Below are 17656 nucleotides of genomic sequence, written 5' to 3'. Positions count from 1 at the left end.
GTTTCTATCAGAAAATACATTCCAATTTCTACAGTGCTGACCCAAGAAGAAATATTGGCATTGTCATACACCCGCCACACAGACACACAATTTATTATATAATAGAATTTATCCACTTAAATGAAATTGCTTTTCTTTTAAAGTATAAATTTTTTAAGTATCAAGTTTTTTTAAGATTTTATTCACTTATACGAGAGAGAGAAAGAGCATGAGCAGGGAGGAGGGGCAGAAGGAGAGGGAGAAACAGACTGCCACTAAGCAGGGAGCCCAATGTAGGGCTCGATCTCAAGGCCCTGAGATCATGAACTGAGCTGAAGGCAGACGCTTAACCAACTGAGCCACCCAGACGCCCCTAAATATCAAGTTTTTTAAAGTATAAATGCAGACTGTTAAATCCCCTAGCAATTTAAGACATCCATTTGCATCAATAATCATGTATGGAGCACCTGTACCAGCACCAAAGGAAAGTTTGCTATGATGGAAAGGGCACAGCTTCTGTAAGTGGAACAGCCTGGGGTTTAATTTCTGACTCTGCTACTAGTTTGATTTGGAACAAGTTATTTAGCCTTTCTAAGTTCCAGTTTCCTTCTCTTAAATAGGCAATATAATGTCTATTTAAAAAGCCTCTGTGAGAAATGAGATATATGTAATGCACAATAAGAGAGAGCTACAATAACAACAAACACAATGACCTGTACTTGAATGGCATCCATTTAAAAACACAAATATTTGACCCTTTTTCTCATTAAAAATTCAGTTCCTACATTTTCCATATTAACTACTTCAGCTCTGAAGTCAAAGAGTTTGGGTTCAAATTCCAGCTCTACCACTGATTTATCTGGGCAAATTACTTAATGTAAACCTCAGTTTCCTCTCAGATGAAACAGGGATAGTAAGAGTATATATCTAAAATAATTTTTATGAAGATAAAAATGAATGCTCTAACTATAGTGCTTAGCCAGTGACTGGCACTCATTAAGCCCAGAGTAGTTTTTCTTCATTATTATCACATAACCAAGAAATGATTTTTAGGCTATATTTGCTATTGCTGGTGCAAATAAGAATGCATGGTTTGACTAAGATAGCTACTCATATCATCTACAACTAAACCTACAAATATTCCTAAATTTTCTCATAACACTGAGTAGATACTTTATCCTGCTTCAAAACCATCGTCTTCCTTTACCTATAATATAAAATCTAAATCACACAATAGAATATGCAAAATCTTTTCACAATTTTACCTGCACATTTCTACTCTTCCTCTTCTTTACCTCACCCCCTAACCTTCATTCCATATGCCCAGCTTCTCACCATTTTCAAAGGAAGCTATATTCTCAAAGTTTGGGGGTAGTATTATCTCCTAAGAGAAGAGTCACTAAATAATACCTTGGCGGGTGTTGGAGGGGAATGGGTGACGGGCACTGAGGCGGACACCTGACGGGATGAGCACTGGGTGTTTTTCTGTATGTTGGTAAATTGAACACCAATAAAAATTAATTTAAAAAAAAATACCTTGGCATTTCCTGTAGTTCTTCAAAACATCATCAGCCAAGATCTTAAACAAAATCTTATAATCCTTATTAATATATGTGTTGCAGTTCCCACCAGGACAGCCTTCTTAAGGATAAATTAAATATTCAATCTCATAAAACTACTGTAGGCTGCACCTGGCATCAGATTCACTTAGAGAGATGTGGGACAGCAGACACAGCAAACCTGCAGAACATTTAGAGGCATTTTCCTTCAATGGGAGATCCTGTAGCTCCTTATTCAGCTGCCCAGGATCTACTCTCTCTATACTTCCTCCACCTCCCTGGACAAAGCTCAAGCTCAAGGGGATGAGATTCACAGTGGACAGGTTATCCTGCAAAGGCCAATATCTCTTGCAACAGCCCTATAGTCACTGCTATAGGATCCCTGCCAGGGATCTGCCAATGTCACAACACTTAGAGAAGCCCAAAGATATGGCTTCTTACTCGGTATTTATAGATCTTCCTGGTCCAAGTGCAGTTTGCCAGCCAGAAGGCATTTTTATCATAAACATGTCACCTTATAACACAGTTGACACTACTTTTATCTAGTTCCCCGGGAAACAAAATGAGAAGGTCAACCAAAGTCAAATTGTCAGGCAAAAATGGAAAAGGGTTTTGATAACTCTTTATTCACAAGTGTGTGTCTTTAAAAATGAGCAATTATAGTAGTCTCTCCTGGAAAGGTGGAAAAGGGAAGAAGAGAGAAGAAAAACTTTGAAAAGATAGTTTTCATCAATATACATACCATTGTCAGCTGCACCATCTGCTAAAAATATGTAGTAGCTTGTGTTTAGATCAAATCTATTTTTAACCCAGGGAAGGGTAATGTTTCTTCTGAAAGAACACTGAATAACACCATCCGCCAGCCTCCAAGCCATATCCTCAAGAGCACCCTACAAACATACACAATGGGTCTTAGCACTTTCCACAGATTTGTTAAAAATAAAATATGACCACAATCCTAACCTGCTCAATTTCCTTTCCCTAAGATCTTTTGTGCATGTTTTGTCTGCTGTATCATTGTTTTTCCACTTCCTCTCTGAAGACTATAAGAAATATTTTCTCCTAGTTTATTTGTCTTTATCCCACTTGGCAAAAATACTATTTTTACTGTGAGTCAGAACCCCACAAATCCTCTACCCGAGTTAGAAACTTTGGCAAATGTACTAACCCCATCTGGCCACTAACACACAATCAAAAACACTGAAGAAACAATTAGGAAGTAATACCCTAGTAACCAAAAGGCAACATGCACCAAGGGAGAAGTTCCAAGCCCATGGGAAAGCTCTGCAGAGGACATAAAGTCATTAGGCGATGGCTACTGCTCTGTCAGAGCTCCAGAGCTCACCTGCTTGTCAACTGCCATATGAAAAAAGATACTTCTCTACCAGAAATAGGCCATCTCTGGCACAGATGCCAAGAAGAGGCACTAAAGACACCTGTCCAAGGCACTGAACCATTCTCTATTATACATGCTCCTCTTTCTCACTAGGAGAGAAACTCTGTGTCATTAAACTAAGCCTCTTCTTTAAAAATCTGTCTGTACACTTTTGAAAAGGAGCTGATTGCTCTGGCCATCTTAACCATTTTTTTCTAAGATGCAAAAAAAAAAAAAAAGGATTTAGGTGACACTGGCAAGAATTCATCTTTTCCTACAAGAGAAACTTGTCTTGTGCTTTCCAAAGTGTAGAAAAGGGGAGATGGTAGTCAAAGGGTACAAAGAGGCAGTTATATAGGATGAGTAAGTCTAGAGATCTAACGTACAGCATGATGACTGCATTTAATAATAGCGAATTGTATCCTGGAAATTTGCTAAGAAAGTAAATTTCAGGTGCTCTCACCGCAAAAGAAAGGTAAGTATGTGAGGATGCAACTGTAGGTAATCATTTCACTACGTATATGTATATCAAAACATCATGGTGTATACCTTAAATACACACAATTTTGTTATATGATAATAAAATATATTTAATATATAGTGTTAAATAGAATATATTAATATGTTAAACATATAAATATAATAATATAATTTATTTTTTATATATTATTTTTAAAATAAAATAGAGCACAGAAAAGTTTCTTCCAGATTATTGTAAGAAAGGAACCCTGCTGTGGTTCTGCTGCTAACTGAGGATGGGGAGCTACCTTGCAGGACGGTTATACCATTGTCGGCCACAGAGTCAAAAGGTAGACAAGCCAGGCAGAGCTTCCCAGAATTTTCACACCTACCCTGGAGTCCATCACAGGGTGACGTCGCCCCATCAAGTGAGAAGGTTGTATGTGCACGGTCTGATCTTCACGAATACACAAATAAGCATCATCATCACCCTGAAAACATTTACAAATGAGAAAAATTCAAAGGAATTTCAACATTTTGTTTTTAAAAGCCTCCCTAAAGAAATCAAGTAGTATTTGATGCTTTTATTTATTTATTTATTTATTAAATTTATTTATATAGTCACAGAGAGAGAGAGAGAGAGAGAGGCAGAGACACAGGCAGAGGGAGAAGCAGGCTCCATGCCGGGAGCTGATGCGGGACTCGATCGGGACTCCAGGATCGCGCCCTGGGCCAAAGGCAGGCGCCGAACCGCTGAGCCACCCAGGGATCCCCTATTTGATGCTTTTAAAACATAATTTACTGATTCAGTCCTAAATGGTCCTATGTATTTCAGAGAATTGGCTGTCCAATTCACCAGTTTTAAATAATTCTGCTATAATGAAGAAACAAACAAAAAGCAGAAATAGACCCATAAGTACAGAGAACAAATTTGATGGCTGCCAGAGAAGAGGAGGTAGGGGAATGGGCAAAATAGGCAAGAGGCAGTGGGAGATACAGGCTTCTAGCTATGGAATGAATAAGTAATGGGAACAAATGTTAGAGCACAGGAAATATAGTCAATGGTATTATAACACTGTTGTAACAGTAGCTACACCTGTGAGGAGCACAGTATGGTGTTTAAAATTGTCTAATCACAATGTTGTACACCTGAAACTAATGTAACATTGTGTGTCAACTATACATTATTCAATATAAATACATACGTACATACATAATTTTGTTATAATACAAAGGCAACACAATTTCAATGTAAAAATAGATTAAAATAACACGTTTATATGCCCATAACTCAAACACCACTGTTAATGCTTTCATGTATATTCATACAAATCTATTTGTATTTATACCTATTTTTTCATCTCAAATAGGAAAATACACAGTTCCATTACCTTTTTTCACCAAACTTATTGTGAATATTGTTTGTAAATAAATATCTGTGTCTTAAAATTTTTCATAACTCTAAATGCACTGCACTATATTGGGTTGGGGGGTAACTTTTAAGATAAGGACACCAATCAAATACTGCTAATATTGTACACACTCAATAGATCTACTATTACATATTAAGACCAACATGTCTAAACTTAAGGAGGTAGTTTTTTATCAGTCTAATTTTTATCTACCTTTTAATCTCCAATATTCCTTAGCTCTGAAAGTTAGAGCTTACTTAAAATGACTATCAGAAGACAGACTCAAGGGCAGCCTGGGTGGCTCAGCGGTTTAGCGTCACCTTCAGCCCAAGGCATGATCCTGGAGACCCGAGATCGAGTCCCACGTCAGGCTACCTGCATGGAGCCTGCTTCTCCCTCGGCCTGTGTCTATGCCTCTGTGTGTGTGTGTGTGTGTGTGTGTGTCTCATGAATAAATAAATAAAATCTTTAAAAAAGAAGAAGAAGAAGAAGAAGAAGAAGAAGAAGAAGAAGAAGAAGAAGAAGAAAGAAGAAGAAGAAGATAGATTCAATCTTCAAACTACATTTAAATGATGGTACAAAGAAATAAATCCGCATTTTAAATTACTGTATATAGTTTTCATTCTTTCACCTATTCTAAACCATTCTCTATAAACTATCTAATAAGGTCTTTCATATGTTGTAGTCACTCAACTCCTTAAACAAAGCCAAGACTGACAAGTTACAATAAATTTTGCCACTAATCCCAATGATATTCTTTTTTTTTAATCCCAATGATACTCTAACATATTTTAAATTTATTTTTAAAAGTTCCACTTTTGAGAACTCCCAAGTACATAACTTTAGCAAACCAATTATCCAGTTACTTCTATTCAAATCAGAATTAGCCCACCTCAAAAAATTTGAAGTCATCATGATTTAAACCAGGAATCAACAGATCAAATTCAGTCTAATGCCTATTTTTGTACAGCCCATAGACTAAGAAAGATGTTTACATATCTAAATCATTTTTTTAATTTATTGAAAGAGAAGAGCATGAGCAGAGGCAGAGGCAGAGGAAGAAGCAGACTCCCCACTGAGCAAGGAGCACAATTCGGGGCTCAATCCAGAACCCTGGGATCATGACCTGAGCTGAAGGCAGACACTTAACTGACTGAGCTACAAATTATCTTTTTAATTAAAAGAAGAGTATGTCATGATGAGTAAAAATATGTGAAATCCAAATTTCAGTGTCCACAAATAAAGTTTTACTGCAACACAGTCATACCTATTAATTTATGGATTGTCTCCTGCTGTTTTAGTACTACCACAACAAAGATGAATATTTAGAACAAAGACCAAGTGCTCACAAATTCTAAAGTAGTTACTATCTGAATGTTTACAGAAAAAGTTCACTGATCTCTAAACAAACACCATGTGTTTTCTAGACTATCATCTATGAGGTATATACATTTTTTTATTCAAAACAAATTTTAACATAACAAAACAGTTGATTCTGAGGCAAAATGATGACAAGTCAACTGCCATGCTAACTCATTGCAGACAGACCTCTCAAATATTGGAGAAAACAATGGGGGTGGAAAAGAAGTAACTCTCAGTTCTCACAACTCCACAGTGAAAAGTATGAGAAGGTGCTATTACAACCTTGGGTGCCAAGCAATTCTAGAAACCCCAAGTTTGGAGCATGGAAACACACATGTAAGAAGTTCCACCAAATTTCTGAATTGGACAGATCCTCTTTCTCCCATCTGTTCTTGAATCAAGCACTTAGAATGTATTCTGTATAGAAAATATTTTATGGATACTGTGGAAAAAATAAAGATGGCTAGATCGTTCTTAGAATCAAAGACTAGGGACGCCTGGGTGGCTCAGCAGTTGAGCGCCTGCCTTCAGCCCAGGGCATGGTCCTGGAGTCCCCAGATCAAGTACCACACAGGGCTCCAGAAGAGTCTGCTTCTCTCTCTGCCTATGTCTCTGCCTCTCTCTGTGTCTCTCATGAATAAATAAATAAAATCTTAAAAAGAAAAAAAAAAGCAACAACCAAAGACTATGTTTTAAAGGAAGAGACAGTTATAATAGTACATGAATTATGATAAAATAGGTTTAGACAAAGCACAATGGAAGCACAATTTATGAAGAGCCAAAAGGTTGAAAAAACTTATAAGAAAAGATAGGGGTGCCTGAATGGCTCCGTCAGTTAAGCATCTGCCTTCAGCTCAGGTCATGATTCCAGGTTCTGGGATGCAGCCCCGCATCAGGCTTCCTGCTCAGCAGGGAGTCTGGTTCTTCCTCTGTGTCTCACCCTGCTTGTGCTCACGCACTCTCTCTCAAATAAATAAATAAAATCTTAAAAAAAAATTAACTAAGCCTTAGAAAATAAAAAATATTTATACAAGGATAAGGTAGGGCTGAGATTCAGGGGGAAATTTCCCAAAAGGAGAAAATTCCATGACCAAACACATAGAAATATTTTTTTTAAAAAACATGAAAATTTTAGGAAATAGGTAATTGTGTGAGCTATAACATATACAAAGTAAGGCTGAAATTACAACAAGGGCTTTGAAGAGTTTTGAAAGCCAGGCTAATGAAAAAACATTTTTTCTGTAACTACTAAGTTTACCAAAGGTTTTGGGGATAAAACAGATGATCTCAGTGGTAGCTTGGGAAGAAAAAAACAGTCAATGACTGTTAAAAGAAGAAATGAACAGAAGAAATCATGGGGCCAGGAGGACTAGTAAGGGGGTCACTGTGGCAGTCTGGAAATAATAATAAAGGTGTAAGCCAAGCCAGAGATAGTGACAATGCAAATAAAGAGAATGTAGAAGTATGTCAAAGACAGAATCAAAAGTATCTGAAAGACTGGCAGTAGCAAACACATTAGCACTCAAATCTTGACTTCTAAACACTATTCCTATTAAAAGAAAACAGAATTCCTTTGAAAAATGATGAAATGTAAATAGTTTAAGATGAGTGGGCATCTTGTTACACCAGAAAGCAAGGACACGCCAAAAAACTAATGGAGATACATCAGAAGGGCACACACACACACACACACAAAAGCATGAAGGGGCCATATTTGGGTCAATGTGAGCATCTAAAAGAAGAATGATGAGGCGCCTGGGTGGCTCAGATGGTTGAGTGTCTGCCTTGGGCTCAGGTTGTGATCTCAGGGTCCTGGGATGGAGCCCTATATCAGGCTACTTGCTCAGTAGAGAGTCTGCTTCTCCCTCTCCCTCTGTTCTCTCTCTTCTCTCTGCTATTCTTGCTCTCACTCTCTCTCAAATAAATAATTTTTTTAAAAAGATGAATGATAATGATAAACAATAACACAATAGGCAAAAGGAATTAATTAGTCCATAGTGTTTCACCAAAAGGAAAAGGGAGGTGCAGAGGAAAGAAAGCTCTTCTTTTTAGAAGAACACCAGCTAATAAATAAACTAGAAAAATGATTAGATTAGAAAAATCACCACTTTGCAACCATAAATGTAACAACTGTTTCAGGAAAGGGACATAAATAGATGCTAAAATCATTTGGTAAAATGCTATTGAGGAACAGAATATTCATACACGCTCAAAGTATCACCCCAACAGATTGCTTATTAATTAAAAAGAGAAAACATGCCTTCACAATGGAAAAATCTGACAGATACCAGTGATCAAACATAAAACCACATCAATAATGGAATAATCTGATATTATGCTTCTCTTGATACGATGCCCTGAGATAGAAACAAACCCCTTAGGTAGTATTTGTGCCAAAAATCTTAACTTGAGTCTACTGTATAAATTGTGGGACATTCTACAGAATTGGACTAAAAAAAAAAAATCTAAAAAATAGGGTGAATGATCAAAGAGATAACAAATGTATTGAGGGATAAGTGATTGGATCTTGGGTCAAAAATTTTTTTTGAAAAACAGCTAAAAGGGACTTTATGGGGACAACTGAGGTATTTGGAATATAGACTATATTGCATAAAATTATTAATCATTATTAAGTTTTCTCTATGTGGTCAAGATATCATGGTAATTATAGGAGCATATATCCTTGCTCTGAGGAGATACTTGCTAAAAAAATTTTAGAGATAAAATGTCATGATACATGTACAACATAGCTTTCAAATAGTTTTGGGGAAAAATGTGTCTTTTATATATACTCCATAAACACACACACATACATGGTGGAAGGAGAGGGAGAAAATGTGGCAAGTATAAAGAACTTATTGGTGTTGGTTGCACTATTCTTTCAACTTTCATATAGGTTTAAAACTTCTCAAAACAAAAAGTTGGGGGAGTGTAGGAGGAAGAAAGACCTGAAAGGGGAATAAAAGAGAAGAATCTAAGTCACAACCAAAATTCCCTGAACATCAAAGAATATAGTGGCTGCATAAACTGCCCAGGACAGTATCTGAAAAGAAGCAAGAAATCAATAATGGTAATTGTTTTTTTATTACTGTTTTTGATCACCAAGAGTGGAGAACACAAGAAACATGAGGAGGGAAGATATTAAGTGCAGTTTTATAGATGATGGTTTGTGTTGTCTAGGAATACTCATCTGGACAAGATCAGCCAAATACTGGAAATCCTAACATGAAGTACAAGAGAGGTCAGAGCTGCGAACTTTCTACCAGAGCATTGAGAAATTATGAATAGAGCAAGATGAGATTGGGCAGGAGAAGGAAGCCAACAGAAGCTAATATATAATATGTATTCTTGATATATTTTATATCATTTAACAAAGTATCTGAGATAGAGAATATGTGTATAATTTGAAATTTAGCTAAAATTCAGACATTAGCAAGTCATTGTTACCAAAAATATGGAAAATTATACTTTTCATCAATTTTAGTGATGAAGTCTAATACCAAAACAATTGTTATCATTAATTTATAAGTAAAATTGAAAAGGGTATCATTTAGCTAGTATTCATAACATCAGTATTTAAATTTACATTAGGTACTAAAAAGAAACAGGTCACAAAAATATCCTAAAATGTTTTAAATAACCAAAAATAGAAATAACCACTTTAAAAATATTTTCTGAGGATGATTTATTTCCCTCAAATTAGACAAACAGGTGTACAGATGATTTTAATCATTAAGTAAGATTGCTCTGTAAATCAACTGCACCTGCATAATTAAGTCTTTTTTATAAACATTTTTTGATGAGTACGATATGAGAAACTTAAGATTTCTAAGTAAGATAAATATATCTTGAATTAAAGACAAAAGCTTTTGTGCCGTCTATGCCTACAACTCTGAAGAGAAATAACTGGTCTACTTGTGGCTTCCTCATCACCACACCCAGTACAGCCATAGTGACTTTTCCTCTTGCTAACAGATTGTATGACCAGAAAAAGAAAAATGTGAGTTTACTACTGCATGAAGTTTGGCCATAAAGTGACTGCAGTGTTTTTTATTTAAGTGACTAGAACACATATCTAAATGAGCACTGTATGCTGGAGATAAACTACACACATATTCCAACAAGATTACCATTGCTAATCCTTGTGGGGCTCATCTTCAGAATTTCCTTCATAACCAGTTCCATCACATTCACACAAGCACTACTGCCATCTTTCTTTATTGCTTTATAGCCCCATTTTATTTTTAATTCAGGCTCATTATCCACCTTATGCACCAAACCTGGTTCATTTTGGCCAGAACTGCAAACACCCAAACACCCAAACACCCAAAACTTATATGCTATAAGTCTGATGAGAGTTACAAAGGGAAATGGGGAAAATGTTTTGAACTACTGCAACATCATTCAATCAAGTATAAAATTTCCCAAGAAACAACTTTTAAAAAGAAAGAGTCATAATTTCTTATATGTTATTTTTAAAAGCCTATGACATATCTGGGGCGCCTCAGTCCGTTAAGCATCGGACTCCTGATTTCAGCTCAGGTCATGAATTCAGGGACAGGAGATCGAGCCCCGCATCAGGCTCTGCCTTGGGCTTGGAACATGCTTAAGATTCTTTCTCACTCTTCTGTTGCCCCTCCCCACCTCTAAAAAAGAATAATAAGAAGAAATAAAAGCATATGATATATCTCTCATAAGTTTAAGGTATACATTTTGCTTAATGAGAAAGAATAATGAGTACATTCTAGGACAATATAGTAAAACATCTAGGTCATATGCATATGTATATTAAGTAAAATATCTAGGTGTAACTTTTTACACTTGGCTTCCTGAAATACTTGAAAGCAGCATACAAAGCCCAATGTGATCAGAGTGCACTCTTAGGAAAAACATTAGTTCTTCTAGCACAGTATCTCAGTATTCCTTTTCTTTTTTTGAAATATGATTCCCTAAAGAAATAATGTTAAGTTAAACCCGACAGGAAGAAAACTCTCTAGAAAAGACCTGTTACCTCTGCTAACGTGGAGGAAGTAAGAAGAGGCTTTCTCCATTTGTACTCATCCCCCACCTCACGGCCAACTCTGCTTTGAACAGGACTAACACACATCCTGGCCTATACTTTCCTGCCTTCCTTTTGGGACATCAGGATGCCTATGCAGCACTCTGCTATTCCACACCACAGCACAAGGCTGCCATCTACAGAACCATTTAATCCATTCAGCACTACCCAGGAATAGCGAGAATCACCTTTAAAAAATGCTGCCTTCTGTAGAGCTGACAAAGGAGCCTACCAGTGAAGAATATATTTCTGTCTCGACACACCAGGTTTCATTCTCTGTTTGGGATATGTACTGATGACTACCAAAAAGGGGACACCGAGGCAGCACCCCATGCTGTGGTTGCTGGCCACCCAAGAAAACAACAAGGGTTTGAAAAGCATCACAAATAACATAAGACTTTTAAGCCGAGCAACTTTTCTTCACTGTACTTCCTGTTTTTATCACAGGGGCAGACAGGAAGATACAGTGGCAAGTCCACTGATATGGAGTGATTTTCGTAACTCTCCATAGGACGGCCTCTTCTTAGAGGTATATAATAATACAACTACTAAAAACATGAAATACCCAGAGATGTTTAACTCAGCATCTGCTCTAAGTTCCTTTGTCCTGCCCTCTCCTTTCTCTTCCCATCTTAAGTATGATCATGTGACTCAAACAAACAACTACATTGCCATTGATTAGGCTCCCTCTAATCATTTATATTTCATTACCACTTATATAAGTAGGGGATACAAACCATCCATCTGTCGTGAGAAAATGCAAAGGATAAATAGCCTTGACTGGGACCACTCATTTCAACCACCACTGACTGGTCATCTCGAGCAAAGGACAAGAAGAAACAGGCATACTCCTTCTCTGGGTCACAGTTCAAAGGACTCCGAATGCAGAACTTCTTGTTCCCACAATCTGAAGCGCTGAACTAGAAAAATGACAGGGGGGAAAAAAGTCTTAATTACCAACCAAGCAGTTCATTTCACAATGATAAAAGAGCCACTACCTTGAAGTACAAGTATTAACAAGAATATCTTTTCATAATGGAGATTCAAAGAAGGAAATGAAGGACACATCCCAAAATTAGAAATCATCAGAGCAGTAGTTAGGTTGTGAACTTTTAAACTTAATTAATTTTAATTAAAATTTGGAAGGCACATTAGTTGGACTCTAATGTGCATGAGTATTAGTCTCTTTAATGCTCAAAATATTTCACATTAATTATGTTCCGGAGGAAAGTTTCTAGTAAATTTTGAAAAACATCTTAGAGAATATTTAAGTCCCCACTGACATTCCTGCCTAAAGGATATCCTTGAGTTTTTAGAATAGACTTTTAAAAGGCAAACAGGCCAACTCTTAGCAAGTTTTTGTATTTAGATCCTGGACTCTGCTTCTAGAATTCAGGTTCAAATTTTATATTAAAATAATATAGGAAAATAAATAAATAAATAAATAAATAAATAAATAAATAAATAATATAAGAAAAAGTGATTATTCCTATATATACCACCACTGCAAATAATAGTAATAACAATTTAGTGGAGGAGAATCAGGAACAATCTACAATGATTTAACCCAGAGCTGCTTGTTATGGAAAAAAGGAGAGTATCAAAAATTGTCAGCTCTAGGGATGCCAGGATGGCTCAGTGGTTGAGGGTCTGCCTTTGGCTCAGGGTGTGATCCCAGAGTCCCAGGATCAAGTACCGCACTGAGCTCCCTGCATGGAGCCTGCTTCTCCCTCTGCCTGTGTCTCTGCCTCTCTCTCTCTCTGTGTCCCTCATGAATAAATAAATAAAATCTTTAAAAGAAAAATATCAGCTCTACAATTTGACAGAGCAAATATGCAGTCATCTTGTTAGAAGGTGCTGCAACAGTGTATTTCAACAGAGAAATGAAGTAGATCTAATGAGAACTGTATCAAAAAATTTCTCATTTCTTCTACTCTACCAACACTGCTGGCCACTAAATGTGTGGCGGGTTTTCCCGCATTAACCAGTTTTGCAACTCTCTGTGGACACCAATAGTGTGTCCTACATTACAATTCTGTTCTTACACAATTTACCTGAAGTTAGGGTCCAGTCCTACAAGTTAGAGGCTCAGTCCCACTAGACTGCTCATTTCAGAGGCCAATCACAAGTTCCAGGTTCCCAATGGAGGAGAATGGAGGTTGCCATGACCCTCTCCTCAAGTTGATAATGTACTAGGATGGTTCACAGAACTCAGGAAAACAGCTTTCTTATTAGATTACCAGTGTTTTTTGTTTTTTTTTTAAGATTTTATTTTTTATTTGAGAGAGAGTGAGAGGGAGAGTGTACATAAGCACCCAGGAGAGGGATGGAGGAAGAGAGAGAGAAAGAATCTCAAGCAGACTCCTCGCTGAGCACAAAGCCAGAGGCAGGGCTCAATCTCACAACCCTGAGATAATGACCAAGCCAAATCAAGAGTCCAATGCTTAACCAACTGAGCCATCCAAGTACGCCAAGATTACCAGTGTATTATTAAAAAATGCAACCCAGGAACAGCCAGATGGAAGAGGGGCACAGAGCAAGGTATGCAGGAAGGGGTATGGAGCCTCCATGCCCTCTCTAAGGCACCATCCTCCCAGCACCTCCATGTATTCAACAACAACCTGAGAGCTCTCTGAACCCCAAACTTTTGGGATTTTTATAGAGGATTCATCATGGAGGCATGATGGATTATTGACTCAATTTTCAGCTCCTCTCTCATCTCTGGAAAATGGGGAGTGGGGTAAAAAGTTCCCATTTCTAAGCATGGCTTGGTCTTTCTGGTGACCTGTCCTGTTCCAGGAGCCTACCCAGAGTTACCTCGTTAGAACAAAAAGCATTCCTATCACTCAAGAAATTACAAGGGATTTGGGAGCTCTGATTCAGGCGCTGGGGTCAAAGGCCAAATATTAGCAGATACCGCAGCAGAGACCAATATATATACTTCTTATTATTTCATAGGAACATAAAGAAAAGTCACAGTAGAGTGTAAAGAACAAGCCACTTGGATTTTAGTCTCTGCTCTCTCCTTTACTCTATCATGTCTGCTAAAGAACTTATTGTCTCTCTTATATACCATCAACTACACAACAGGGACTGAACTCTGAGGTCTCTTCTAGCTCTACAAATGCTATAATCTCATGACTCTGAATAAACCCTTTTATATCAGAGACTACAAACTTGATGCAGAGATACCACAAAAGCTCTGAGAGCAAATGCCTTTCATGTGAATATATAGAAAGATAATTTCGTCAATAGAGTCCTCCCCAGAAGCTCTGTTCCAAAGTGACTGTTTACTCCCCTGAAGCAGCTTTAAAATTAAACATTAAGACTAAGTAAACTGAAGAGTGCCTGGCTGGCTCCGTTGGTGGAGAAGCATACAACTCTTGGTCTTAGGGCTGTGAGTTCAAAGCCCATGTTGGCTGTAGAGATTACTTAAAAATAAAATCTTAAAAAAAAGAGAAACTAAATAAATAGAACTGGTGCAAATAAAAGATCTAATTGTATGTTCAAAAATGTAACATTCATAATAATGCAGTTAAATATAACCATCATATATTGCAAAATGTAGAAAGAAAATAAAATGAGACATACACAGGAGTGCAAGTGCTTTACCTAGTCTTCCATACAAGAACAAAGGGTTATAAAAAGACAAAAAAAAAAAAAACAAGGAAATGAAAAAAGTAACTAATATTTACAGAATTTCTATTAAGTGCAAAGCAGTTAGAAACCTTATATTCACGAAATTGTTTAATCTTCATAATGATACTAAAAGCTTGATTTTATTTCTCACTTTATAGGTGAAGAAACGGACTTTGAGAATTAAGTAGCTTGTCCAAAGTCACACAGAAAGTACAAAAGTCAGGATTCAGACCCAAGTGTGTTCTTTCAACTATAATAACCTGCCATAAAACACTTTCCATTATCCACTTCTGAATTAATAAGTCTAACTTATCAGAATTTCTTTCGGTAAAACCTTCCTAATGTTTCCAGTATGTATTACCCTTTACAAGATACGTTTTTTCAGTCATCATTTCTCTGAACCAGAGGGCCTAAACAGAATTCCAGTTGATGAGTTTGCAAAAAGAGTTTCTGTAGTTCAGCACATAGAATCCCCAGTACTCATTGGCCTTAATGAATCAGATTTAAGAGTTACATCACTATTTCAAGATTCTCCTCCAAATCTTGTTTAAATATAGTTTAAGCTATAAACTTCCTCTCCACGTTTGATATTTAGCTGTATAGACTGTGTGTGAATGTCATAACCACACCTCGAGCATGCAAGGTCTTGCATTCCCTTTATTCTGACCTGTAAGTCATAATAATGTTGCAATGAAGACTTCCTTCAGATTTCCTGCAGGGGTCCCAAAAACTTACTACCACAACCCAGTACAGCTACTTCTCTACATACTTCACCAGGCAGAGAACCACAATTTCCAAAGACCCTGTTATTATGTATTACATTTGGTGAAACCATAAAAATGTTACTTACTGATTTGGTTAAATGGGAGACTGGAGGTAATGTCGACAAAGGGGCTATTGTAGCTTCAGGCGTTGTAAAAGGCAGTGCATTTGGTTGTGAAATTATAGGACCAGGAATCTTCACCCAGTAGGTTTTATACTTCTCAACAACTGTGACTCTGAAATGCAATACTAATGAGATCAAACAGAACCCTAATTGTGGCCCATCATAATGAAATTTTTAAAAATATGGAAAAAAGAAAAAGAATAAAGTGGTGACACACAACTTAATACTACCTAACAGTACAACTAATTTTGTCTAAGGCAAACCTCTAACGACTCTTCGCCTCATCATTAAAATGACTTTTACTGCCCTTGCTCTCTTGCTTGCTCTTAATTTCTTCTCTTTCTTCTCATCTTTGTCTGTTCTTTGGGCATATTCAGAGTCCGGAATGCCAGATCTAAGGACTGCACAGATTTCTATTCCCTAATATATAAAGAACATACTACTACAACCCATTTCATAGTGTGCAGTTCCAATTATTCCACAAGGTCTGTGTAGTAAGCAGCTATAGGAAGAAGCTATATAGAGGCTGCATAAAAAAAACCATCAGCACTTCCTGGAGTCGCAGTCCCCTTCCACATTCCACACAACACACAGGTGCAGAGCTGTGTTACTGTGTGCTGGGACCTGTGTACAAAGTGAGACAAAAAACAGACATGCCAGGAGAGCGATTCTCCCTAACATATGTCTCTAACATCACTCAGGAATCCTTAGACTGCTTTATGACATCCTCCTTCCTCTTTCACATAGGATTAAGGGTGAAGGAATTCTAATTTTACTGAATTTCCTAATTCTGTAGGCATGCACCATCTTACTTTTCTGGAAAACTAATCTGTAAGTTGTAACGCTATAAAAAAGTCATCCAAATTTCAGGATTTTTTTCATATTCTCATTAAGACAAGAGCAAATCTAAAAAATTTATTAGTCTAGACACCATATGTAGACTCAAGTGTTAATTTATATCCTTTGTGTGATGGCACTGCAACACTTCATTTACTCAACAAATATCTATTACATGCCTTTTGGGTGCCAGGTCCTGTGCTAGGTGGAAAAAATCGAAGAAAAAGCAAAATGACCACTTATATCTCACTAAGGTGGTGTCATTAGTACACCAAACCTCTCCTGTACAGGCAAATGTCTAATAGGTATCAAAAATGATTCAGATCATTTTTGTTTCAATTTTACTAGTTGCAGATTTGTAAGCTCTCCTACTCACAGAAACTTTACGTGATTCGGAGCATTGCTTAGAGCATTCCAGTAGACTTTAACTTTTGTTTTCTTGGATGGACTCGTGTGACTCACAGCATATCCCTGAAATAAAAAAAGAGAAGAACTACCAGTCAGTCACTCAATAGTTGAGCATGGCTGGAACTACTATCATTTTGAAAAGTAATCCATCATTGCATGATGCCGAAACCCTGGTAAGGACTGTTTTAGTTAGAATAGGGACTCAAGTACTCAACAAATACATGTTGGCTAGCTGACACTAGATTAGCAGCTGGCTTTGTGAATAAATTAGAGTCAGCAGAAATTTAAGGACTGTAGAGTTATGAACGCTGGGTATGTTAATGCTATATAGAACTCGTTCATTATTTCATTTATATAATAAATATATATTCCTTCCATTAATAGGAAGAATGCAGAAAAGTCAAACAAGGAAAAAATTCCTGCCTCCACATACATAGCATTACATTTTGGGAATTCTTTTCCCTTGAAAGGTCTCATTTCCCATCTTCATTCACCTGGCAAATTCCTACTCATTCTTTGAAGCCTGATGGGGAGATTTCCTCCTCCAAGAAGCTCTCTCTCAATTCCCTCCCGTCTGTGTGTGACATCCCCTGCTATGCTTCCCACCCATCCTGTGTGTTTCTAAGTCTAGTTATGTGTTCTACTTGTGTATCTGTCCTATATCCTTATGTTCCATACATC

General features: G+C 37.1%; 1 protein-coding gene across 1 annotated transcript in view; it reads right to left on the bottom strand.

Moving 5' to 3' along the window:
* FRRS1 (ferric chelate reductase 1) overlaps nucleotides 1-17656 on the bottom strand; it is a 45825-nt gene that overhangs the window by 14711 nt on the left and 13458 nt on the right. The window contains exons 4-8 of the mRNA XM_025996554.2: nucleotides 16944-17038; nucleotides 15695-15842; nucleotides 11943-12125; nucleotides 3765-3863; nucleotides 2281-2428 (exon numbers count right to left, since the gene is read on the bottom strand). Coding sequence (XP_025852339.2) covers nucleotides 2281-2428; nucleotides 3765-3863; nucleotides 11943-12125; nucleotides 15695-15842; nucleotides 16944-17038 — 673 coding nt within the window. The remainder of the gene's footprint in view (nucleotides 1-2280; nucleotides 2429-3764; nucleotides 3864-11942; nucleotides 12126-15694; nucleotides 15843-16943; nucleotides 17039-17656) is intronic.

This window comes from Vulpes vulpes, chromosome 3 (assembly GCF_048418805.1).
Source record: "Vulpes vulpes isolate BD-2025 chromosome 3, VulVul3, whole genome shotgun sequence".
Taxonomy (NCBI): domain Eukaryota; kingdom Metazoa; phylum Chordata; class Mammalia; order Carnivora; family Canidae; genus Vulpes; species Vulpes vulpes.
Note: the sequence above shows the minus strand (reverse complement) of the source record. Positions and strands in the feature narration are given on the sequence as shown.